We start from the raw sequence: 25700 nt of genomic DNA, 5'->3' as shown, positions 1-25700 counted from the left end.
ATGTCAGTAACTTTTTTAAGAGAAAATAAATGCTCAAGCTTTGTCCCCTAGCCACATCAAGAGACTTGACGTCGGTCGCATGGCGATGCTCAGTAGAGCGTCTTATTTCGGCTGTAGTATGAGATTTGTCCCACGATATAATGCTTCAAGAATTAACATTCTTTATTTTTCGTTTACATCATTAAACTTTCTTATATAAACCATGTCTTGAGATATTCACTATATAAACTATGTACATTAATTCTCACAAGCATCAACGACTAAAAAGACGTTTAAAGAAACATGAAATAAATATATAATCTCTGTCGTGTTGTTCATAAATCTTGGGAGCTGCTCATTCGGCCGCGAGCCGTCGTGCGAGGTGGAGTGTGTGGCTCCGTTGCCTTGTTTGTTGACGAGTGTCGCCACGGCGCTGGAGGCGTCACGATTGCATGGCATCAATTTGTGGCCTTGGATATTGTTCGTTAAGTGGAGTAGTAGACGTGGCTGTCGTATTTATAATGTGTTCGTCTCCAGGCTTATGCATTGAGAGACTAAAATGTTGCTATTTTATAAAAAATTTTCGCATAAGAGCAGTGATGAGGGAACAAATTTTGAAAAAATGAAATTAGCTTTTATTTCGAACGATATAGAAACTTGAATAAATTTCTGATAAATTTTGCTTGAAGTTTTCTAGGTAATATTATCTTTAGCAAAGCCAATAAGTTCTCAAGCATCAACTTCATTGAGGTATTTTCTGTCAAATTTTAATATCAATTACCATGTACGTTGATTCAATGATACTTAAATTCTGGTTTAAAAACCCGTAGAGTTAGTCGCCAGTTATTCACATCCTTCAGCACAAGAGTCTTGGAGTTCAGTAACGTGTCAGAAACCTCTGTGCTGCCTTCTAGTTACTTACTCATTTATAATTTGCGTAAATTTGATCCAGTATAATATTGTTATTTACTAGTTTAACTTTACCCAGACGTGATATCGATTTATCCCTAATTCAATTCTTTGCACCTAGGCCATCTGTGAAAATCGCATCAGAAACATCCAAGAAAATGTGTGATGGACTTTATTGTTTATTGTTTATTACCATTAAATCTCATTGATTATCACTCCCGACACATATATTACCTCTGGAACCCATTATACTCTAGCCAAAATAAGCGTGTTGGTTATAAGTTATTGAGAAAGTTTTAATATTTCACATGTGTCCAGAACGAAAATTCGTGTATTTCTCAAGTGTCATTCATTAAAATATTTGAATGGAAGTTTTATCATTCAATATGTGTGCTAACGAATTTCATGAAAATGCATTTGTGATTCTCTTTCTCGAATATTTTCTAGGTCCAAGTAAAACATATTTCACCTACAACTTCAGGCTCATATTCATGTCTTCCAGGTTACATTTCACTAAATTGGTTGTATGGGAGTTCTCATAAAAATTAATCGTTATTAAGTTCTTTTTCTTTAAATATTCGTTGTATAGAATGTTTTTAGGGCATAGGCTAAAAAGGTCTAAACCATGGAGTAGTTTAACTTTGTTAAGAGCAGTGGTAAAACTTTTCAGAATATGTCGTGTTATGATCACTGCGCATGATTTTCATGCATCTCTATTCTAATTTTCAGACAAAACACTTTATGAACATAAACATCCATCTAAAAAAATCGTTAGATTCGAACCAGCATAAAGCTAAAAGTTACGTATGAATGTTTAAAAGATAAAGATAAATAACAAATAAAGAAACCTTGATATCATGTAATTTACCGAGTACCATTCCCTCTTAAATAGACTCAAATTATACAGGAACTTGAATTAGCTATGTTCGTGGTTCGACGACGCTGGTCAACTTAGAATATTCTTGGTCAAATCTAAGCTCTCAAGTTCGATTATTTTATTTTTGCCAAGACTTTTTCATTGCGTAATATATTAGCTAACCTGCTTAATTGCAAAAGGCAGAATCGTGTGAAGGTTCGGCAATTGGTCAAAAAACGTTCTCAATTCATAACGAAAATCTTGAGCATAAATCATTAATGAAACTCTAAAAACAGAACCCATGAAAATGCAAATTCTTGAGATCATAATTTACCATGATCTTATCTGCAGTGTAAATATTACTAACGTAGTCACCCCTAAAACCATTGAGTTGTTGACGGAGTAATTCCTGGAAGATCAGCACTGAGGACATGGGATCTGGAGCCAGTACGCCAGTGTACCCTCACCGCGTGAGTATACTTAAGTGTCCCTTACTAATGTTAACTTCGAACTGTTTTAGCGTTATAAGACCTATTAAGTAAGATAACGTTTTCTTAAGTAAGTAAGATAACGTATTCGTAAGAAAGTAAGATAACGTATTCATAAGAAAGTAAGATAACGTATTCTTAAGTAAGTAAGATAACGTATTCATAAGAAAGTAAGATAACGTGTTCATAAGAAAATAAGATAACGTATTCATAAGAAAGTAAGATAACGTGTTCATAAGAAAATAAGATAACGTATTCATAAGAAAATAAGATAACATACTCATAAGTTAAGATAACGTATTCATAACGTATTCACCAGTATGTAAGATAACGTCTGCATAAGTAAGATAACGTATTCATCATGTATTCACCATTAAGTAAGATAACGTATGCATGAGCAAGATAACGTATTCATAACGTATTCACTATTAAGCAAGATAACGTACTCATGTTATCTTCGAGCTTTTTTTGCGCCATATGGCTTCCACATTTACAAGTCAACAGTATATTGGAATTTTTCTTCAAAAAATTTGACTAGCTGCGATCAGAATCTTATAGTTCATATTTCAGTATTTAGCGGTGAACTATTATTAGAAATTATTATTAGAATTATTATGGAATGCTTAGCAATTCATACTACGTTAGGATTATCGATATATTTCCGTCCTAATGATCGAAATAGGCAGCCTGTGCACCCAATGAATCTACCATGTGCAGAAACCTCATGCCGAGCCCAAAAAATCAATGATGTTTACATCATACCTTTCTCTTTATTCTGTTCAGACACTATAGTCCTCGCTCCTAGCTTTTAATGAATATCATCGCAATTAAGTGGCAGAGTAACGAACTAGCAGCTCCCTTTACAGATGACCACTCGCAGTTGTCAGGTTATAGGTTGTCATTGAACTATCTATATCATTCAATATCAGGTACATGTCAGAGGGTTGTCATTAAACTAACTATATAATTCCATATCAAGTACATGTCAGAGTCTTGTCATTAAACTAACTATATCACTAAATATCAAGTACATGTCAGAGTGTTGTCACTAAACTAACGATATCCCTCTACTTTCATTTACCACTGTTATCAATCCTTGCGTCTGAATCAATACTTCTCCTGGAATTACGTCTTCGATCGTCTGAATAATGGACACGAAATTTATAGTTGGCTGTCGAATGTTAGAAGCTAATTTTAAAATGCACTAAAATTTAACTGTCACATTCAATGCATTTCTAGTGCAATTTTAGGCCTAACTAAGAACAAGAATTTAATGTTATCATGAAGCTGCTGATTAGTTGGTTGAAAATTCTTCACTTCTGGGAAATAGATTGAATTAGAATAAAAGGGTATTTTTGTAACAAATTCCAAGGCTGAAAACTAATGTGGAAGAACCATCTTTGCGCTTACGCTTCGTTGTTCTTGAATGTACCTACTCGCGAACTATTAAAAATCTATACTTACTGTATCCATCTACGCATTGTAATAATTTAATAATGACAATCAGTGTAGCTATCATTTCTTTCGACTTCTAACTTATGACTAATTCCAAAATGCAAATTTATATTACATATTCTATTTACTCTTGGCCGCAACACTGTTATCATAATAATGTTATCATAATACAGTTTAGCAGTACACACGGAGTATGGAGATAATAGAGGTATGGCGATGTTGCTACTGAGCACAACTTTCTGCCTTCGAGCAACTGCCAACCATTTCATCAATTAATGAATACATCGATGACCCATTTGAAAAAGTCAAATCTAAATGAAGAAACTCCTATACATTTTTAATTTCATAAAATCAATCATCAAATTTTATGACATAAAAATCATGCTGGAGAGCTTTCACACTTTCGGCAATTGGTTCACGATCTAAATTCTGCACCAAACAAAAGAGTTGTGATCTGAGTTATTAATATCTCCATGTAGAATAATGCCTGATGTAAAAGACTTATTAAATTCAGTCGAAACTGAATTTTAGCATGAAAAAGTTTCAGTAATTATAAGCATGTTGGTAAGAGGAGGGCTGAGCTGGCCGTAGTGGATGTGTAGGAATAAGAATCTTCTAAATCCTAAACTTATTTAGGAATCCTAAATAAAAAAGAATCTTCAGCATCGATCAACAGCAGCGGCGGCAGAGCTATGAACACAGCAGGGGCGCGGCCAGGCTTCGATATGCTTATTGACGTCACACGATTAAATTCAACAAGATTTGAGATTTATTTAATTCATAGTTCAATATAGCCAATTGATGTCTGCTTAATATTTTTCATTCAAGTAAACATTTAGGGCGCATTTTAGTTATTCGCCCATAAATTTTTATTCTCTGCATTAATAATTACGCTACTTGCTAACGAGTTAAATAATTAATAATAAAACGAAAAAAAGAGGATCAATCATTTGTTCGTTCTGAGTCATAAAAAACTCTCATTATGAAGGTTGTCCGGCTCATTAATGAGTGTCTCCGATTCTCTAGTTTAGTTGAATTTATTTTATTATATCTCTGCGTTCAATTAACATGATTAACTTTTTTACAATGTTATGAACTTTTTTTATTCACGAATAATTATACGATTCAATAAATTATCGAATAAACACTTAGCACTGCTCGATTTACTAAAATTTGCACAAAAACTTTTATGTGCTTTTGTTCATGTGCTTTCTTTAAGACTTTTTTATGTGCTATCATATTTTTTCCATTCAAAAAATGGCATAAATTTAAAAGGAGTAACAAATCATTACCTTAAATAACGTTTAAATAATTAAATCAATTTGTATCCTGCGACATAGCAAATTCTGCCTCATCGGTAACTTTCAAATTTTCTACAAACCTTTACTCATTCGAAAAAAATTTACGAAACTTTCTCCTCCTGTCATATTTGCAGGACATAATTGAATATATTATTTGCATCTTGTGCGGATGAAAACGAGTGTCTTTATTTATTTAAAATTCTATGGAATATCGACATGAAGAGATTGGTCTCATTGCGTATTACAGGCTGCAGGATTTTCAGTAATCCCTCGCTGAAATTTTGCGTTGCTTTATTCATCTCTTTGAATTATGGCATTGCGTTGTGATTTCATTACTTCGTATATATTTGAACGTTCAAAGCTCAATCGTTAATATTACTTCCGTTTATTAAATTTTTTATAGTAGTTTGCCAGTATTTTGTTGGTAAGTATTTTTAATTCGTTTCCTTGAATTGCCGGTTTATTGGTTACTTGTTTCAAAAAAGCTTACACTTGAAAAATTCACTTCAATCCACAGCGAAAATTATCCTACTTTATTCATGTTGTTAGAAGCTTTACAATTAAACGCCGCAAAAAAATCATTAACTTTACCGTCCGTCAACTGTTCACTACTTATGTCACTTGATGACAATGAACACAAGGAACACTCAGCTCGAGGTTTTCATTTGCATTTAATGTGAGCTACCGCTTCATTGGAATAGTTCAGAGGTGAGGCAGACGGCTGAAGCGTTGCAATGGCTCACTCTAATATTGAGAAGATATTGATCGTCCTAACACATCGAACAAGAGCAGGTGTCCCGCTGAGCCTATGCACACTTTGTGGTACACATGAGCACCGAATATGTAACTTTATCAACAAGCTATAAAGCTGTGTTACGCTACTTATTTTTAGCGCATTTTTCGTATATGAAAAAAGGCGTTATTGGCTCGCCATGTCCGTCCGTCCATCCGTCTGTCTGTCCGTGACTTGACGTTTTTGTCGACGAGAAAATGTGTACTCTCTGTCACTCACTGCAGTGAGTACTGAGTTATATTTTTAAATAAAATTTTATTTATATAAATTCATATAAAATTGGCCAAATATAATCCGTAGTTATAAAAAAGGCAAAAATTTAAAATCTTGGGGAAAATTAGTGTTAATGAATTATTTTGTGGAATTTTTCAACTTTTCTGGTCTCTGCTGTTTTTCTGTTTCTTGAAGTTCGCTTCACTTGCTTTATAATATTATGCACTAAGCATTTCATCAAAATTTTCGATTTCAGAAAAGATAAATCACGCCAGCGCGTGTGTGCATGCATACTTATAGCTCCAGGTTAATTAATCGTGCAGTTCGATAAATAACTGGTCTGCAAAGTTAATCAAACTACGATAATAAGTTTGCATACAATACAAGACAATCGCTCTGTACGACAATCATTCCGCTTACACTTTATACCAATAGTGCAGTTCTAAGTTAATCCTACAGTAAAAACTCAATAGTTTTTACCGAAAACTTACACCAGTTCCCCATGCGCAGAATGCAATGAAATTTAATTTAAGCCACCGCGTTTTAATTATTGTTACCAAGGCTCAGTTAGTTCTTTGTCTTGGTCTATTTTTCGCGTATACGACAAAAATAGACCGAGAGGCGTGGCGTCATTGTTGGCTACAAGGGGCGAGACGCGTCATTTTGTAGCGGCCGCGTCACGCACGCCGGCGCACTCTTCGTGAATGCAATTATGGCATTCAGTCCGTGGCACATTATGGCGCACCTGGCCTCTCACTAATGAGTGGCGTCAGGGAATGCTTGCAAAAAATAATCGTGTGAGCTGACATTAATGGAATGACAATATTCCTGACTCGCGTCGGGGAATGATTGCGGCGACTAAGTAACAAATGCGAACTGGAAAATTAATTTTGTTCATATCCGTGCGAATTCCATAAATGGAGGGACAATATATATTCCCGGATTCTGAAGTGAAATCTGGAACGCAAATCTATTACTTTTTGTTCACTTTTCTTAAAAAACTGTCTTTTTAAAATAACCCAAATTTCCCCATGCTGGAAATTACTTGATTGCTTAGCTTTGTCAATTGATTAATAAACTGCTTCGTTGTTTCGTAGTTATTTGTCGTTATTAAACGTTATTTTGTACTAATATTACAGGGTTCTGACTTTAACTTTAAAAATTTTTTAAGCTAAACAATATAACGTTCGCAAGCTTTTTCACAGGTGCATGCTGCTCTTCCAATAGCGTGTCGCTTGCACCATCTAAATGCTTTAATGTAGCAATCATTTGATCTAATACTAGGATGTGAGCAAAATAGAGCGATGATGGCATACAATTGTCAAAAATTTATCAAGATGAACTTTGCGCCAGTCTTAATGCTTATAAATTTATAGTTAATTAAACGTTATTTTGTACTAATATTACAGGGTTCTGCAGTTAATTTGTATTTTGCAGTTAATTTGTGTCTCAAGCTACCAGTTTTGATCTTATAATGCAACGCTTCTATTAATGCTCCGTGTGCATATGACTAACTCGCCATACGAAGTTAACAATATTCAGCGAGTCGTATGTGTCCTTATAAATTTCTTATGAAGTCCTACAGTTCCTTCTTCAGTTAAGCTTTGTCCTATTATAGCTCGCTACTTGTTTTAATAATAGCTTCCATGGCATTGTCACTTATTGCATGATTCGTTCTATTCTGTACTCTTTTCATTTATCTTTATATCTTATGTGGCTTGTTTTATGTGCATGACATACAAGGTGTCTCAAATGGCAAGGAAAAACCCCTGCTGCTATCGGGGTTCGATGGAAAATCAGAAAACAGGCTCGGTTGTTGTTGATAAAAATACAAAGCAAACTTTCAATCATGCATAGTAACTTTTCGAAATATTTATAGAAACGTTTTTAGAAATTTCAAGACTTTTTTGTTTTACTTCGGGCGTTTTAATTTTGGGTTATGCTCAATTTGAAGGCTACTGCGGACGACGAAATTACTTGCTGAAATTGATTCGTTTCTCTAAAACGGTCTCATAAAGTGACAGTTAATAAAATCACATCAATCGTTGCAATTATGACTACGAGAATTAGAAAACTCACGGTATTATTTGCATATATAATGCATTATATCATATTATAAAATTTGGGGAAAATGATCGCTTTAGTGCTTTAAAGTTAGCCATGGTAGTCTGAGTTGCCAGAAATTGCAGTAAAAAATATAACTCACTGCAGTGAGTGACAGAGAGCGCATTTTCTCGTCGACGAAAACTTGAGGTCACGGACGGACGGACAGACAGACAGACGGACATGGCGAGCACAATAGTGCATTTTTTTCATAAATGAAAAAATGAGCTAAAAATTATCGGTAGAAGCATTGTGGTAAATATATTATCGGTAGTAATTCCCGACAGTAATCACAAATTGCGTACATAACACGAAGCATGTCAAATGAATGGCACTGTCACCATAAGGTCCCAAGAGGGTATATTATCTATCAGAAGAAAAATAGAATGTAATTTCTTAACTAGTATGCTCCTCGCGGCTGCATTGCTTGATTAAAGGCATAAAGCGAGTAATGCATTAAAAAAGACTTTCAGTGGACTGGAACCCGTCAGTATATATACAGCGCTCGGCTCGTTACCAGACAATCATTTGGTCGAATAGCCGCGTGCAAGGCTGGATATTTTGGTCTGCTTTTACGTGCGTCGTATGTAATGCAGACGCTAATAAACGTCATGAAATTTGAGATAATAAATGTTCTGAACATTGTTCCTAACGCAGCGTATATTTGTCAGGACTGATATTAAAATGAGCTTGAAATAGAACTCGAGTGAAACTGGCTGGCTTTTCGCACCAGTTTTATTAGATGATTTACCATTTAATTATCATTTCCTCAACAGCCCAATTTACTTAATTCGCAGCAATTAGTTCTTTCAGCTAGATTAACAAGTTTAATTTAAAGAAAGATTAATTGTTTGTAACGAACAAATAATTCACAATTCTCATCGCTACAAACATGACGGCTGCATAAGTACGGAGTTGATTTTGTATCCCGACTGAGATTTATTTAAAATATTTACACGTATTTTTAGCATTTTTTGGTTGAAAATATTCTGTAACATTGCTTCGCCAACCCAATGAGATTTGAGTGTTTTATTTGGAAACACATACTATTACACTTACAAATAAACTATTGTATTGCCGCGCTTCTAAATTAATTCGAAGCAAAATAATATGGATTATATATGCAAATAATTCTAAGAAGTAATATTGCTTAACTTCCATCACAAATCTAATCAATGAAACGAAAGAAACGTTTTTATGAACGTGAATTTATGTTAACGCCGATAAATTTGCTTAATGTACACAAGACGCACTCCGCTACGCGCGCAGATACATATTCATCTTACTTAAAATGTATATACTTCATACTTAATATATATATTTTTTCAGATCGAACCTCCGCGGACGTTCCGGGCCCGGCAGGTGGCTCCTCCGCTGCAGCCATCCTACAAATCCACGTTCGAGGACACCATCGCAGTGGCGAGCCAAGAACGACTCTTGCAGCGCAGCCCCCGCCACACCGCGGCGATGACGTCACTCAGACCCGAGTACCGCGTGGTGGCGCGACAAGGGTCTTTGGCTCCTGCAGCGCCCCAGCACAATTTTGCTTTCTTGAAAGAGAGAGATGACTCCAGAGGCGTGTACACCGTGAAGCGTGGTGATGAGTTATTCAGAGGTAACATAGCAGACACAAAGCAGGAAGAAGGTTTCATCTTTCAAGAAGTATCAGAATATGTGTTACAGAGTAATGGCTTATACAAGCTGGCAGACACGGGGAAATTGTTAATCCCAAAAAGCAGCGCTATAGTAAGACAAGCAGATGTAAATGATCATCCTTTTGCACCATCAAGCAGTGATACCAAAAGAATGTCAGTACAATCTGACGATGTTCTTCAACTCAGAAACACGAGGAACAACTTGGAAAGGTTTAGCAGCTCCTCGTCCAACGAAAGCTCCCAATCTGCACCCAAAATGATGACACATGGAACCGACACGGGTCTAGTCCTGACTCGTGTCAAGAAGGCCCTGGAGGCCACGCCTCCCCAGTTCCTGCAGGTACCAGAGAAAGAAGCCATTTCCAGGGGCACATCTCCGTCCCCTACTTTGCGATCCACGATTGGCACGAATACGGCGCGCGCGCCTCCCAACACAGGCTACGGTGAACGCATACAAGACCGCGTTCGTCGACGCCAGTCTAACTCGAAATCAGAAAAAGACGATAGCGGTGGTCCGAAATACACGTTGTTCCATCATCACTCATCTCCTGAGTTATTCCGAGGAAAACATAAGTCGATTTTTTCCACAGACGTGTCGAGAGATGGTTCGCCTGTGGCTGGAAGACGAGGAGCAGCTACTAAAGAACAATTTCTTTCCCCAACCGTAAATCAAGCTTTAAAGTCATTGTCAACAGGTTCAGTTACTCGAGTAAATTCTTTACAAAAGATAGATAGTAATTTCTTATCACCTCTAACCGGCACCTACAGCCGTTCTGGTGGGAACTTAAATGAAAATTCATCGTCTGATAAACCTTCTTCTGATCGCAACAGAGTTCGTCAAAAGTCTGCCGTTTCAACCATATCAATCTCTCCCAGCATCAAGTCTTCCACGCCATCTATCGGTCGAAGTGCACATCAAACACCCATCAAAATTAATGCCCACGGACTTGTTTACATTTAAAATTACCGCCAGGAATTGTAATGTTAGATGTTACATCATTTAAAACTTCACTTTTGCGTGTAAAAGTTGAAATATTAATGAGAAATATCTTTGCTAGTTATTAAGTGACAAAAAATGTATATCATGAAAACACTCTCACCTAATTCCTTATATAATATTCTAAAGCAAATCTCATCATTGAATACGAAGTGTGACGAGCTAAAATAAGAGCTGTTTCAGAATATTTGCAAATTCATTTCAACGTCAATAAGTTCTGTAATGCTTTTCCCTTATCTGAAAATTTTTTTACTGCACTTGCTTCGGCCATTTGTTAGATGATCGAGTAAAAGTTTCATTTACCGCCAGTAAGTGAAGCTAAGTTATTCTTCTTGAGCACAGATACGGCATCTGAAGAATTATACTATATGTATTTTAAATATTTAAATCTATTATATTGAGTGGTAAATCAACTGGAAGACGAATTTTTTTTCTATCCTGTGCACAGACAAGTTCTAAGACGAACGTCTTTAGTTACTATTGCAAGAAATAAACTGTGCCAGATTCAACCTTAAATGCCACTGTAACTGGAATACTTTGACGCTTTTTAGTTCATTTTATTCATGTCTTCAAGAATTTTCAAACAATGATGTACATAGTATATTGTATTAATTAATGAAGTTATAATTCTATAAACGAGTTATACAAGAATCGATGAATGACGCAATAAATTCATGATCAACTGTTGTTTCATTTCATGGGTAGGAGATTTAAGCTTAAACACAATAATATCGTTTTACTTACGTAGGTCAATCCAAGCTCAAAGACCGCGTTTGGTCGAAATAATCATTATTATTATCTATCAAAAACAACTCTTTGCAATTGTGATTGCAATACAAGAATCGGCGACAGGCCACATCTGGCCTACTCTTCAGCGCCGACATCATTATGTAATGTTATGAAGAAATCTGGAATATCTTTTCAAAGCAAAAATTTTGCTAGCGTGATGGAAGCAACACTCTGAGTTATTTGGGTTTCATGTATTCACTTAAAAATTACTTCCTTTCCAAGGCAATAAAGTATTGAAAAACGTTCAACGTGTAAGTGACTATCAAATTAACAGGCAAGATGCATTTCCTTTTACAAAAATTACGAGGCATACATTTCAGTTTTATAATCCGTCCCCCATCTGCAAGCCCTAAATCCTTCATTTCATCTACTCAAAATAACTATTTAAACCTCGAGTAATTAATTTTGTTCCAGTAATGTGTCGTACAGTTTTTCAACACCGAGGAGACCATATCCTTCTGCATTACCTTGCCTGATTGACCTGTAGTGTTAGACATTTTGCGACTTTTATTTTGTAATAAAATTATAATTTACCTTTAACTTGGCAACACCGTTAGGAAGTTGACGTCGCGCACACAATTTCTCGTTGATCGTTCGGCTGATCCCCGTTGCAGGTCAGTTTAAGCTCTAATAGGTTCCTTTTATTATTTGAATAATTGTTCTTTGTTTTATTATTTCTTTATTCATCTTCAGCGACGATCATTTACTAGATTTACTTTTCAAAAGATACGCACGTTGCCAAGGGTATTATTATTTACACTATTTTTCCGTAGCTTAATATTTATTTTTAAGGCCCACCTTTGTTGTCAATTTACTCTGCATTAAAATCTCAGTTCCAGTCTCTTTCATTTTCAATACTGTTGGTTTACTCTGTGGGTAATGATGGCTCTTACCCCACAAACCCATCACTTTTCTAATATCAAGTGCCGAGTAGATTGACCCGCCTTTACATGATTATCAGGCATATATGAAATTCTCTTTTCTAAATATTCATCTTACACGATTCCTCGGAATTTTAATTATTTAAAGTTATCCATACTAAAAAGTTTCTTTGTGATTTGAAGAAAACTTTATCATGTATACTAATACTAAATAAAATGTTCTGTATTGCAGTCGAGCGCGAAGTCCTGCGTGCTTGCTTGTTTCCAATTGTTTGTGGAAAAAACTCTACATAATATTTGATTAAATTCGTATGGACCACAATGCACCGGCGGAATATCTTAATTTCCTTTGCACGTAAATTCACTAGGAATATGTTTTTTGGGTCGTTTTGTGATTAATAAAATTTAGACCATTCAATCAACTGCACCCATAATATATAGTCATGAATAATTTACAGATACTTGCGTGATAGGCCATAATGTGTTGAATCTTCCGCAGTGCCCCGCTGTCTATGGAAATAAATAATCAAGTTTAGAGTCGTCGGCTCATGATTACGGCTGATTGCCATATGATTGCTGCATGCCAAATGAGTCTGGATTGGTAGATCTGGTCAATCCATGATTTCTTTGTTTGATTTCAGAGGTGTAGCGTATAATTAAGAGTTGAACTAATATAAAATTCCAAGTTGAAAACGATCTCTTGAAACGATCATCTTGAAGGTCATAATTAGTCTAAACGATGAATGATAATTTCAAGTCCCATGACCAAAGATTTTCAAATCAGTGTACATTGAAGCACGTTAAGTTGAATGCGCTATAACTGGGAAAAAAATTAAAAGCTCCGCACTGCATTTTGCTTGGATTCTCAAAAGTTTCGCAACAGAATTGATATAGACTTCGATGTAGTTAATCCAGCCAACTTCAAGACAGATTTAGGGAAAACATATTTGGTGATCTCGGCAGCTATTTAAATTATTCAAAATTAAGTTTGCCCTATTATCAAAATGTTATCAAAATTAAGTTTGCCCTATTATCAAAATTAAGTTTGCCCTATTATCAAAATGTTATCAAAATTGAGTTTGCCCTATTATTCTTGATCAGACTTGGAGGCAGAATTAGTTCAATATTTTCCGAATTACTGATGTTAGAATTAGTGAAAAAAAGTCACAGATACATTAAAAAAAATAGCAGTGGACAGTAAGTTTTTTAATAATCAACCAAACAATTGGCGCACAATTTCCTTTGTTGTAAATACGTACTACTTCTCTTGGTTTGCGTTTCGTCCGTCAATGCATTTCTTCCGGTCTGAGTGTCAAATGCCCTATGCCATAATTTAAACAAACATATTAGTTAGGGGATTTTTTAATAAGCAAGGGGACTTTTTAATAAACAACCAATCATCATTGAAAGAAATTCCTCTACCTTCTTTGCTTCCTCTACCTCCGAAGCGGGATCTGTCATCTTAAAGGTCAAAACAAACCGGTACTGTTTCCTCACCAATGTTCTTTTCACTGATTGTTGGATCAACTACTTCACCACGAACATCAACTGAGTACAATACCCAAAAAACGTCCGACAACATTAATTTCATTTCATGATTGGTTACTAATTAGTGGTGTTGCAATCATTTCTACCTGTGGCCCTGCGAAAGTCAATTGCCATTTCACTTATCTTGAAATCTAAGCTCATTGTAATAAAATAATTTGTAAAAACCCATCTTTATCTAAATTTGTTTTTTATGCGTTTCGAATTGAGTCATAAATGCCTCTCTTGCAGTCCTCGACGGCAAAACGATTTGAGACCGTAAGTAATATAGAGACCGAGAGTAGTATAAGAAGCATGTTATTGTCTATTGATCTTCATAAACAAATTGAAGGCTATGATCGTGCCCGCGCTCACGGCTATTCTATATACAGCCCGCAACTTCCTGCCTCCTAACCCATGCCGGTGGGTGTTGAAGTTGACGGTATTGAGATTATAGAATAATGACAATGTCTCTGCAAGACATTAATTGGAAATTAGATTTCTTCTGGAAAAATGAATCATAAAAATGCAGGTCAAAAGAGCAGCAGAAAAACGCCTTTGTATTGAATGTCCATTTGATGTATGTGTGCAATGTGCATCTACTTGTTGGTTTCAAGCACTCGCAGCTTTCATGGCAGAGAGGCGTCGGTCGGTACACTGCCCGTAATTCAGTTATAGCTCCTGAATAAATTCCTATTTATGTGCATATAGTTTCAATACATGCCCTTATCATTGTATTAAAACTTATCTTAACATTGCAAGTCACTATAAAATCCGTAAAATGTTGATAAATTTTCCCCAGCCATGTACAAATTCCCTGAGATTGGTCCCGCTTTGCGCTCTTACGTGTTAAGGCCCGTTTACACTAGTTGCAACGACATGCGCTTTGAGTCGTTTGCTGCAGTGCCTCACCGCGCACAACCGTTCACACTGCGTTTGTAAAGCGATAGCTCGAGACCGCGCGCTTTGAACATTAGTTGCCACCTAGACGTCAGTGAGGATGGATGTAACCGAATTGGAGCTGTGGGCCATTGTTCTCGGGTGTGCTGCGGTTAAGAAGAGGCATTAGCCGCGTCGCCGTATATGGGTGAAGAAATGGTTGCAAAGGAGAGAGAGGCTCACACAACCATATTTTCAAAGAATTATCGCTTGAAAATGCATCTGACTTTAAAAATTACACTAGACTGCCTGTGGAGTTGTTCGAGAGTCTTCTAAAGAAAATAGCGCCGCTTATCCAGAAGCTGGACACCATTTTGAGAGACAGTATATCTCCTAGAGCAAGATTAGAGCCAACTTTGCTGTTCTTTTCATCAGGTTGCTCGTATTCATCACTGCAGTATTCCACAAGAATTTCCAAGTGTGCGTTGAGTGTTATTGTAATTGAAACTTGTGAAGCCATCTATGCTGTTTTAAGGGGATCGACCTCAGCATACGAAAACTTCTACAGTTATTATCCGATTGTCATGAAACTTCACATACATACGTAAAATGTAAAAAAAAAAAACATTTTGCTCCTATGAATTTTTCGAAAAAATTGATAGAAAACGTTATTACTTTATATCTAATACTTAAAGAACTCTCCCACCCGCTTCCCTTTAAAGAGACGTTATGAACGTAAATATTGGCGTACAGCGATGGCAGTGGTACCATTGGAAAGAGCAGAATTGCAGCTTTCAGATGAGCACAAAAACCGAAAAACGCCAAAATTGAAATTTTTGCTGAGGTCGATCCCCTTAAAGGATGACTATTTGAAGGTAAATAAAAAAAGCAGTTAATTTGCATTTTATAAAAAATACTAATGTAATAACATAAATACAAAATGATGTACTTCCAGATTAAATATAAGTAACCAAATCGTCACTAGAATAAACAATAATATGAAAAAGCAATGCAATAGATTGTGCTACAATTTCCTTTATATGAAAACATTATCATAATTAAACAGCCATAATAGTTCAACCTGAATGAAAACGATAACTCCAAGTTCGAAGTAATCCATTTCCTACATCCTAACTAGTAACAAAAAATTACAGATTTATTGTTTTAAAGTTTTTTGGGATGAAACCGATGCTTAGAAAAAATGATATATAATAAAAAATCCCAATAGAATTACTTCTGCAACAACAGTAATCAGACATATCTTTATTGAAATGGTAATTAGAAGTTGGTAATGGTAATTTCATTGTAATTTGATACTGTCACAATATGTGAATTTGTCTCTAACATATTCATACTTCCCATGAACAATGCATCACTGATTAATTTTCTAGTAATGACTGCCTGCGTTTTATTCATGTTTCTAATTTGGGTAGCCACCACTACGCCAAATGCTGACAAGTCATCATCATCATTTTTCTTCTCCGTCAATTTAGCTAGTGCAACCTGAATTAACTCGTCAGTTGTGTCTACCTTCCTTTTCTTTTTGGTGAGATTACAAGTTTTTGACATTGGTTGCCCATGTGGGAGTACAAAAACTTCTGATGAGTCAGTGGTTGGGAGCGCATTCGCAGGTGACTGCATACTTTCAGGCAGAGGAGTTTCTGATGTAGAAGTAGATGGTGTTGAAGAAGTTGTGGCTTCCGTATCACCAAGATATACTTCGTACGAAATAGCTTGGTCCTGATCACCTTCTGCTCCCTGTAAATAAATAGCACATGTTAATAAATTACATAATTAATCGTTTCTGTATAATTTTCAGACACCACAAACCGAGAATGAATGGCTACGCATTGCGGAGGAATATGAAACTCGCTGGAACTTCCCGCACTGCATTGGCTCAGTTGACGGGAAGCATATCAGTATACAACCTCCTCTGAACAGTGGATCTTATTATTACAATTACAAAAACGCACACAGCATTGTGCTTATGGCCGTCGCCGATGCTAACTACGAATTCATTTATGTTGACGTAGGGTGCAATGGAAGGGTTTCAGATGGAGGAGTGTGGGGAAATTGTACTTTAAGCAAGAGACTGCAAGCAAAAACCGCACGAGTGCCTCCTGACAGTAAAATGCCAGGTAGCCACAGAGTGCTACCATATGTGCTTTTGGGCGATGATGCCTTTCCACTAAAAACCTATCTAATGAAACCTTACCCGCACAAAAATCAAACAGATCAGCAAAGGATAGCCTCATACAGGATTTCGAGAGCTCGCCGCACTGTTGAAAACGCCTTCGGTATTATGTCTAATAGATTTGGAATATTTTTGACTACTATCAAATTAGAACCGTCGAATGTTGAAAAAATAGTATTGGCCTGTACTACATTGCACAACATGCTCAGAAGACACTCTTCGGATAGCTATTGTCCATCTGGCTCAATTGAATCTGAGAATAAACACACAGGATTTGCAAAAGGAACATTAAGAGAAGATCTACAATTGCAGGGACTGCAGAGGTTCGGCAGAAGGGCGGGAAATGAGGCAAAGTACGTGCAAGCACAGTTTATGGAGTATTTCAATGAGGAAGGAGCAGTATCATGGCAAAGAGATATGGCTGGGTTGTAAATTGTACTCTTTAACAGAAATCAATATATGTAACCATTTTTCTCATTGTTTAAGCCTATAAGGTAACTGCACTACGGACATTCCTTGTAAACACTTGATTTTATTGCAATTTTGTAATGGAACTACATAAATAAATGTACTGAAATTGATAATTGTTTGTGGCCATTGAATCCATCTCTATTTATTATCTAATGCTATGCGGCGAGATATTTTTGTTGTAATAAACACGAAGTCCTTCATTCTTCGCACTATGCCAGTTGTAAACGAGAATTTAGCATAGTCATCATTATTATGAAACTAGAATATTCAAAAAGATACAGTTTATAAAAAATATAGTCTACTATTAAATGAAAAATTCCAATATTCGTACCAATATGATATCATCCTCTCAAATCGCTAAACGGTAATGCATAAATTGTCAGAGTAGCTAAAATCACATAAACTAAACACGTCATGTAAAAATAACTTACATCATTTGCAATCTGAATGTCTTCATCGAGAGTAGACGTTGACTGACGAGGAGCATCGCTGTCATTGATGAACATCAATGATTCGAAGCACCATAGTTTCGGTTTGTACACTTGGTCAGCCCCTGCGCCAGATTTGGTTGATTCTCGTTGCAGCTTAATTTCACGATGGAATTGTGAACGTAACGTATGGATTTTCTTTCTAACCTCCGCAATGGTGACTTCTGCACACAAGTTTCTTAAAGTTTCAACTATTTCTACCATAGTTTGTTCCTTTGCATTTCGATTTTTATACTCCTTGGATCGAACACTCCATAGACATTCATGCTCTCTGTAAAGATTAATTAGTCTCTCTACTAGAGAGTGACTCCAAACTAGTGTGGCGTTAGTCGACATTAGGTGTGACCGTGTGACGGACCAGCGTACAGGTGCCTGTACACAGGGATAATACTAGCCGCTAGTTCATCCGGCGCATGAACTGTCCACGCTACTAGCCTCGTGTATAGGGGTTCAGCCGCTTCAGAGGCATGCGCCGGCAAGTGCCCGAGATGCGGCCGAGCGGGACAACGATGTGTTGATATCTTGGCTGGAGAAGTGGCTAGTAGCGCTGATGCAGCCATGGTGAGAGTATCTGTGCCGCTCTTGCGAAGTATCTTGGGTCAAGTGAATAATGGCTTGTTTGAACGATAATGTTTCTAAGAAGAAACAAACTAAGTGAATTCCAGACGATATTAAATTATTTTTGAAATATTCCAAAGATATGAATTAAAGTATAATGTTTTCCATGATGGTTACTCCAACAAAATGAAGGGAGAAACGAGTATTTTGAAACGGAAAGAAGACCTTATTAGTCAGGGTTTAGTTGTTCCCGACGCTGCATTTTCAAGGGCTAGAATAAATAGTATAAAAACGACGTACAGAATCGAGTTGTTGAAGGTGATCCACTAACCATCTTCGTAGACCTCACTCGACGGCTTCTAATGACGCACTGGCGGGCGCGAAAGAGCAGATAGCGTCACTTTCTACTCTCCACGTGTGTACAGGCTTACTAGCCGGATAGTCACCAAGCGAGCAACACTTGCCAGATCTACTAGCCGTCTGCACTATCCCCGTGTACAAGCACCTGTACGCAATCAATCTCACTAGACCAGAGACAGCTATATACTAAATAAGAATTTAAGAGCAAAGAATAGTCCACAAAAATTCATATCTTTATAGAAAACGTTTCGGAGACCAGCTCCATCGTCAGTTCGTAGAATCTAGAATCACAAATCCGAAGTCACAAATTTATAATTTGAAATCACAGAACGAATTGAATTTATTTAATTAAATAAAATTTTTATTTTAATTTAAATTCTTAGTTAATTTGCTTTTTAAGCATACAAGTGATATCAATTCTTTAATAGCTATCTACTAAGCGTCGCGCTTGTGTTGCATGAGGCATGGCCCCTGTCAATCGCTAGCTCGTCAATCGGTCAAGAAGCGCATGCAGAGGCTGCAAAGCGCCTCTGCATGCGCTTTGAGGCACTTGACTCTCGTGTGTTGCCCCTAGTGTAAACGGGCCTTTAGAAGATTTAAGTCTCCACGGCTGGTTAAAATATGACTGGTAAAGGACATTCAAAATAAAAATTACGTTTGCCCCGTTACTCTTGATCAAGGACTTAGAGGCAGAATTGATACAATATTTTCCGAATTACTGATGTATGAGTCAATGAAACTTGCAAAGGTGTAACATACACCAAATTATTAATTAGGAAAAGTATATATATCCTAGTGGAGTGTCTGCCTATAAGCTTCTTGTTAGTTTTTTCAAATTTTCGTTTGAGGGACGAAAACAATCTAATTAAAGCTCGGAGTTTTAGGCTGTTTGCTTTTAACAAGTTGAAAGCTCTATTTGATCTTTTGGATTGTTTTTTCCTCGAATTTAATCGTATCAGTAAAGAAAGAGGAAGAAAGCTCTGCGATAATGATTGTCGCCATTGCTTTCCTTCCGTTGACCTTGAGCGGCACCGTGGGCGCAGCTTGCGTGCTCTTTCAATCGCAGCACTGCCCGCGTAATAAAGTTTGGGGAGGAGGTGGCCTCAGCACAGCCTAAAACTCCGAGCTCTAATTAGATTGTTTTCGTTCCTCAAACGAAAATAATTAGAGCAAACTCCGTTTTAGGCTGTTTGCTTTTCTACCAAAGTCGCCCTTTAGGGTCTGGGGGAGGAAACTTTCAAACTCCCATGAGAGGTAAAAGAAGCAATCGAGAAATTTAAACAAAGGTTGACTTAATTAGTGGGGCAATGCAAATGTTAGATACAATAATGTTGGCACTAATTAATGACCGTTCTCCCTGCTACGAACTGTTTTTTGGGAACCGATAACGTACTCTGATAGCAGCGGATGAATACGTTGGGAGTGCTCCAGAAGCCGTTGCCCATGATTTCCTCCATGGAGACGTTGCGCATCCAGGCGATGGAGTGGCTGGCCCGGCGGATGTCGTGGCCCGATGGATTTCTAGGAGAGTCGCCGAAGGAACGAAGGGCGTGAGCCAGCCGAAAGGAGCATCTCCCGGCGTTGAGTGGCTTATGAGACTTGGGCTCCAAGAAGGCGTGGTTCCTGTGTTCCCATGAGGTCGTTCGCTTGAGGTATTCCTTCAAGTGGTAAGCAGGGCATAACGCATGTTTTCCACCCAATGTAGGGAGATAGATGGGTGGCGGACACCTGTCTACTGACAGGTTTTTGTAGATGAAGCCCGGTAGGACTGCGATCGATACGTCGGTGGGTGAGATGGAGCACCCTGATCTCGAAGCGTTAGCTAGCTCTGATGCTCGGTTTCCGGATGCCAGAGCTGGAAGAGACGTTTAATCAGAAGGTCGTCTGTTGTTATGCGCGGAAGGAGGAAGCGTCTAGATTCAAACTGTTTGAAGATCGCGTCGAGACTCGAGGGACCAGTCGATGTTTGGTTTGGGAGCGGGAGGATCGGAGAGGAACTGCGATTTCGAGCGCTCTTGGAATTCTTCAGAGGTGGTGTTTACTCCGAAGGCCAGGTACAGGGGTTTTCTGAGCGCCGCCTTGACGTTACGTATCGTCATAGCCTTCAGGTGCTTCTCCTCGTGGAGGAAGGTGAGAAACCGTAGAACTGTATCGTGGTGAGGTCAGTTGTTTCTGCAGGGAGCCACTCTTGGAAGCGGTTCCACTGAGATTGGTATTGGCGCGTGGTCGAAGAACGAACGGCCCTGACTAGTCGTTTGGCGGAGAAGGCGGGGCTGAGTACAGTAAAACTTTTCTGAGTACAGTAAGGTTCGAAACTCCACGCGATCCATTTCCCGCACTCTTCTGATGAGACCAAGCCGACGGCTCTCTTCTGGTGGAGGTGAGTTTGGAGAAGGAGCTGTTTCTGCGCTCTCTTGAGGAGGACTGGGTACCATCCGGCTGATGGTCTGTGTGGCGATAGAATGACCCGAGATGTTTGTAGTCCTGCAGTTTGGGTAGCAACTGCGGTATGAAGTTTGGTAGAGGGAAGATGTACACCCCCTGCCACTGATTCCAGTCGACTGCTAGGACATCCGTTGCCACTGCCCCCGGGTACTCGAAGGTGGACACGTACAGGGGTAGTTTGTTGTTGTGTGGGCTGGCCATGAGGTCGACTTGTAGTGGTCCGTGCCAGTCCGTGATTTTTTGAAAGGTCTCCTGCGGAAGGCCCCACTCCGCCGGGCGTGGGTCCTTCCTGCTGAGGGCGTCCGCGCAGACGTTCAGGTGACTGAGGATCCTGTGCGCGTCCAGGAGGAGTCGTCTGCTGTTGCACCATTGGAATAGCACCGAGGCTTCCTTCTGGAGATCGGTGGACTTGCTCCCCATCTTTTTTATGACTGAGCGCGCACATTCGTTGTCCGTCATTAGGAAGCCCAGCGATTGGAGGAGGTCGAGAGCTTTTGAGTTGACGCGAGAGCCTCTTGGGCGGATGCCTCCCAGATGAGCAGGTCGTCTATATATCCGAGCACGTGCACACCCTCCTTCCTGAGTGTCTGCAGGGGTGCGTTGAGCAGCTTCGTTAAAATCAAAGGTCAATTGTTGGACGGCTTGACGGGGTTTGTAGAGGCGGATGGAGCGGGCTTGGCCGCGTTATTGTCGCCGGAGGATTTAGGCTGTTGTCCCCTGAAGGGGTGACGGTTGCCTAGGCCGCCTCTGCTGCTTCTGCTGTTGGAGGAGTTGCCTCCGCGGCCTCTTCCCCTGTGGTAGATGGAGGTGCCACGGAAACCCTGGCTGTCGCGGCTACGATGACTGTCACGACCCCTGTTGGAGGATCTGTCGCCACGAAAGGGCGCCGATTTGAAACTTTTTGGTGGAGGGCCCGTAGGCCCTCGTGGTGTCCGAGGCCGTTCGTTTCTTTGTTGAAATGCGGGGCACCGCCGGTTTGAAGGAGTGACCGTACGCTTTCACTTTTTCGTGGACTGCATCGACGGTGTCCTTGGGGAACAGGGCCGGCCCGATCAGTGGGGCCTTCACTAGATCTGACACCAAGTCGGAGGGCTGTATGCTTTTGGTGACTTCTTCGCGGCATTTAACTTTGTTGAAGTTGACTTTAGAACCCAGTGAGATGAAGGCTGGGGTGATGTTGGACATGGCCAGGTCGATGATGCCCTGTAGATGCTTGGCGGTCTGCTTGCCCTCCTTGCGGAAAAACTCGGTGGCGTGCTTCGCCATGCCCAACACTTCCATGGTTTTACCGACGGAGTCGAAGCGGAACCCGTCTGACGCGGTGGTGGAGGGGGTGTTGGCAAGGGTCTTATTGCAGGGGCGGAAGGCCTTGTCCAAATGTCCTCACAGGCTCACGTGTTCGAGGGATCATGGTTTCCCGTTTAGGGACTGTAGGCGGGGGTCCTCGCTCTTGAAGATGAGGAGGTCGTCCTGGGTGGCCTCCGGTTTAAATAGGCGGCAGCTGGCGAACAGGTCCTTGCCAGCGATGGCGGCGTTGTCGTTTGCTGGTCTGAACAATTTCGTGTTTCTGACCTGCTTCGTCTTGAAGCTTGCTCTGTTGTATAAAGGCCCGTTCACACTAGAGGCAACACACGAGAATCAAGTGCCTCAAAGCGCATGCAGAGGCCCCCCAAGCAGCAAGTGCCCCCAATTCATCCATAGAGACCGGGCCTTCCTCTTCGGAGAAGGAGTCTTCCCCCCGGAAGAAGCGTCCTCGAGCGAGGAGAGATGTTCTCGCTGAAGGTTGTGGCCCGAGGTCGATGGGACAGGCGATCGTGACGGGGTCTCGTTGCATTGCAGTCGGGCGAGCCTCCAGTGGGCCCAGTCTAGCGGTGATGGAACGCAACATCTCGAAGATGGCGTCAAAGTTTCCCGTGTCGCTGCCCGTCGAGAGTGATGCGGTAGACATTGCTCCTGGGAGCGTTGTCTCTGAGGGAATCTTTGTCCCCTCATTTCTCTGTTCCGCTGACGCGGGAGATTTTCTCGCCGGTGCGGGAACTTGTCCCGCCGATGCGGGATCTCGTCCCGCCGAGGCGGGTAACGTTACCGCAGGCGCGGCCATGGCTGGCTCAGGTTGGATAGGTGGTTCGTAGGGATCCACGTCCTGGATGAGACCATCGAGGCCTGGAAGGTGCCTGCTAAAATTCCGTACGCGGAGGGAAGTAGTGCCGCGGATGCCTCCCCAGTACAGTAGGGAGCGGGAGCGGCGGTAAGGCTTGGCCCGGAAGTGGAGGGTTTCTGCTTGTCCCGGCGTTATCGGACTGAAGGAGTCAACCGAGATGTACCGGGAAATATCTGAAGAGCTGGATGGCACGGAGGAAGCTCTGGAATGGGGGCGTTTAGCTTGGCGATAGCCAACATCGAAGGCTTTGTCGTTGTCGGAAGCCCAACGGAGCCCTTCCCCTTGCCACCTCGATTTTTGTGCCCTGTTGAGGGCCTGGAGGCTCGTGAACATTCTGCGGGCGAACTCTCTTTCAGCAGGATCGGCGTCCGCCAGCTTAGGAAGCAGGGATAGGCACTCGTCACAGCCTGAAGGCTTGCAGATGCCCCCGATCAGAATGCATTTGCTGTGTTTTGCAGAGCTATGTTGAAGGCCTCTTGGAGCACTTATAGCAGGATTGGTCCGCCACGGTAGAACCAGAGGAGGAAATGACAGTTGTAAGAAACAGAGCCTTCCAGCATCAACAATGCGAAATTATAGGAATATAATGCAATTTAAATAGGCATGCTATTAAAATTTTAATAAACGACATGGTTTGAAACAGGGAAAACTTCCCGCACCCTTCGACATGCGGGAAGCTGATCCAAATTTGGCGCGTGAATGAGTACCGGCGACGAAGCATACCGATAATCTATTGACGATAAATGAATCTGAATGATCGCCGGCGGCAAAGCGCATCGGCAGTCTATTTAGATTGAATTTAAAAATAAGGCGCGGGATCGCGGGAAGCTGGCGGGAAAACTGAATCTGAATGACCGCCGGCGACAAAGAATCTCGGTAGTCTATTAGATCAGAACTTTCATTTAAAACACGGCGGGGAGGCAAACCCGCCAGAAGAAAATGAAAGAAATTCACAAGTTCGAATTTAGAGATAAGTCAATCGTTCAATTTGTAGTTCGGTGGGAATTACTTAACTCGAGAAGCGTTACACGTTCTCGACGAATTTCCCTGCGCTTTTTTGAAGATAAAAAATTTTGCTTGAAAAATGCTTAGAGAAGCATAAATAATTTATTCCTACCCGGAATTAGATTCAAGGAGTTAAAGCGCATTCCGTACCCCACGTGGGGTCGGCTTTGTATCCGCTATGTGCTCGAGGGGAGACACCGAAGCACGCGTGCTTCCGGTGCTTGCCAATTCCCGACGGGTATAGCGGCGGTAAGCAACTGCCGATTGTACCAATGGCGGTTGTCTGGTAGCGATTCCCGCCGAAGCGGTAACGCCTACCTTACCTAAGTTGGTCTGTCGCCCAGAAATTAGGGTTTCTGGACTTGCGCAGAGTACCTGGTGCCTCTTACGAGTACGCAGGTCAAGGAACGGCACGTAAGACAAGTGTACTACGAAGCCGTCTTCCTCTCCAGTAAACTAAGGCTATACCTCAAGCAAATCGCGAGGTGATGCGAAAGCTCGAGTGTATTGGCTTCAGAATACGCTATAGACCTGATCAAAGGATTTGATCGCCCTACGACAGCATATCTAACGGGCTCGTCAGCGGCTGAGCGAAACGGGCTAAGGCTATTTTGTGCAGTGCTTATGTAAGTAAAATGAACCTTATTAAGTAATCACTGGCAAGAAAGTAATTTCACTGAATCACCGGGATAACGCCCAGGGGGAGTCAGTCCCGCCTCACAAGCGCTAAACCAAACACTTCACTTCACAGTTATTAGAACAGTGGTTACTTAATTTAACACATAGCATTTTTAAGGCGATTGCCTTACAATTGTCAAACGATAATTGCGTGATGTGCCTAAAACTCACTTGGTGATACACAGAGAAGATGGTGATGCAAAGTAGTCACCAGAGGAGCTGGCGCAGCAGCTCGGGCGAGTGCGTATCAGCGATTGAAAGAGCACGCAAGCTGCGCCCACGGTGCCGCTCAAGGTCAACGGAAGGAAAGCAATGGCGACAATCATTATCGCAGAGCTTTCTTCCTTTTTCTTTACCGATACGATTAAATTCGAGGAAAAAACAATCCAAAAGATCAAATAGAGCTTTCAACTTGTTAAAAGCAAACAGCCTAAAACGGAGTTTGCTCTAATTTAAGTCGTACTAAATTCTTCGTAGGTGTTGGAAGATTGAAAATTAAATTACCAATAGACATTTTT

The 25700-nt window shown here is 40.1% G+C and overlaps 1 protein-coding gene across 1 annotated transcript; it reads left to right on the top strand.

The window, feature by feature from the left end:
• The first annotated feature begins 1616 nt into the window (after positions 1 to 1616).
• On the top strand, positions 1617 to 11342 carry LOC108681623. The gene is made up of 2 exons (XM_018170674.2): positions 1617 to 2214; positions 9427 to 11342. The coding sequence occupies exons 1-2, from the start codon at positions 2176 to 2178 to the stop codon at positions 10711 to 10713; spliced, it is 1326 nt and encodes a 441-aa protein (XP_018026163.1). The 5' UTR covers positions 1617 to 2175; the 3' UTR covers positions 10714 to 11342.
• Positions 11343 to 25700: the final 14358 nt, after the last annotated feature.

Source organism: Hyalella azteca, unplaced genomic scaffold (assembly GCF_000764305.2).
Source record: "Hyalella azteca isolate HAZT.00-mixed unplaced genomic scaffold, Hazt_2.0.2 contig16374, whole genome shotgun sequence".
NCBI lineage: Eukaryota > Metazoa > Arthropoda > Malacostraca > Amphipoda > Hyalellidae > Hyalella > Hyalella azteca.
Note: the sequence above shows the minus strand (reverse complement) of the source record. Positions and strands in the feature narration are given on the sequence as shown.

Bases quoted from the DNA above. Each gene is read 5' to 3' on its own strand.
- LOC108681623 (XM_018170674.2), top strand. From the start codon at position 2,176: ATGGGATCTGGAGCCAGTACGCCAGTGTACCCTCACCGC. The intron at 2,215-9,426 runs GTGAGTATACTT...ATATTTTTTCAG, and splicing joins CGCCAGTGTACCCTCACCGC to ATCGAACCTCCGCGGACGTT.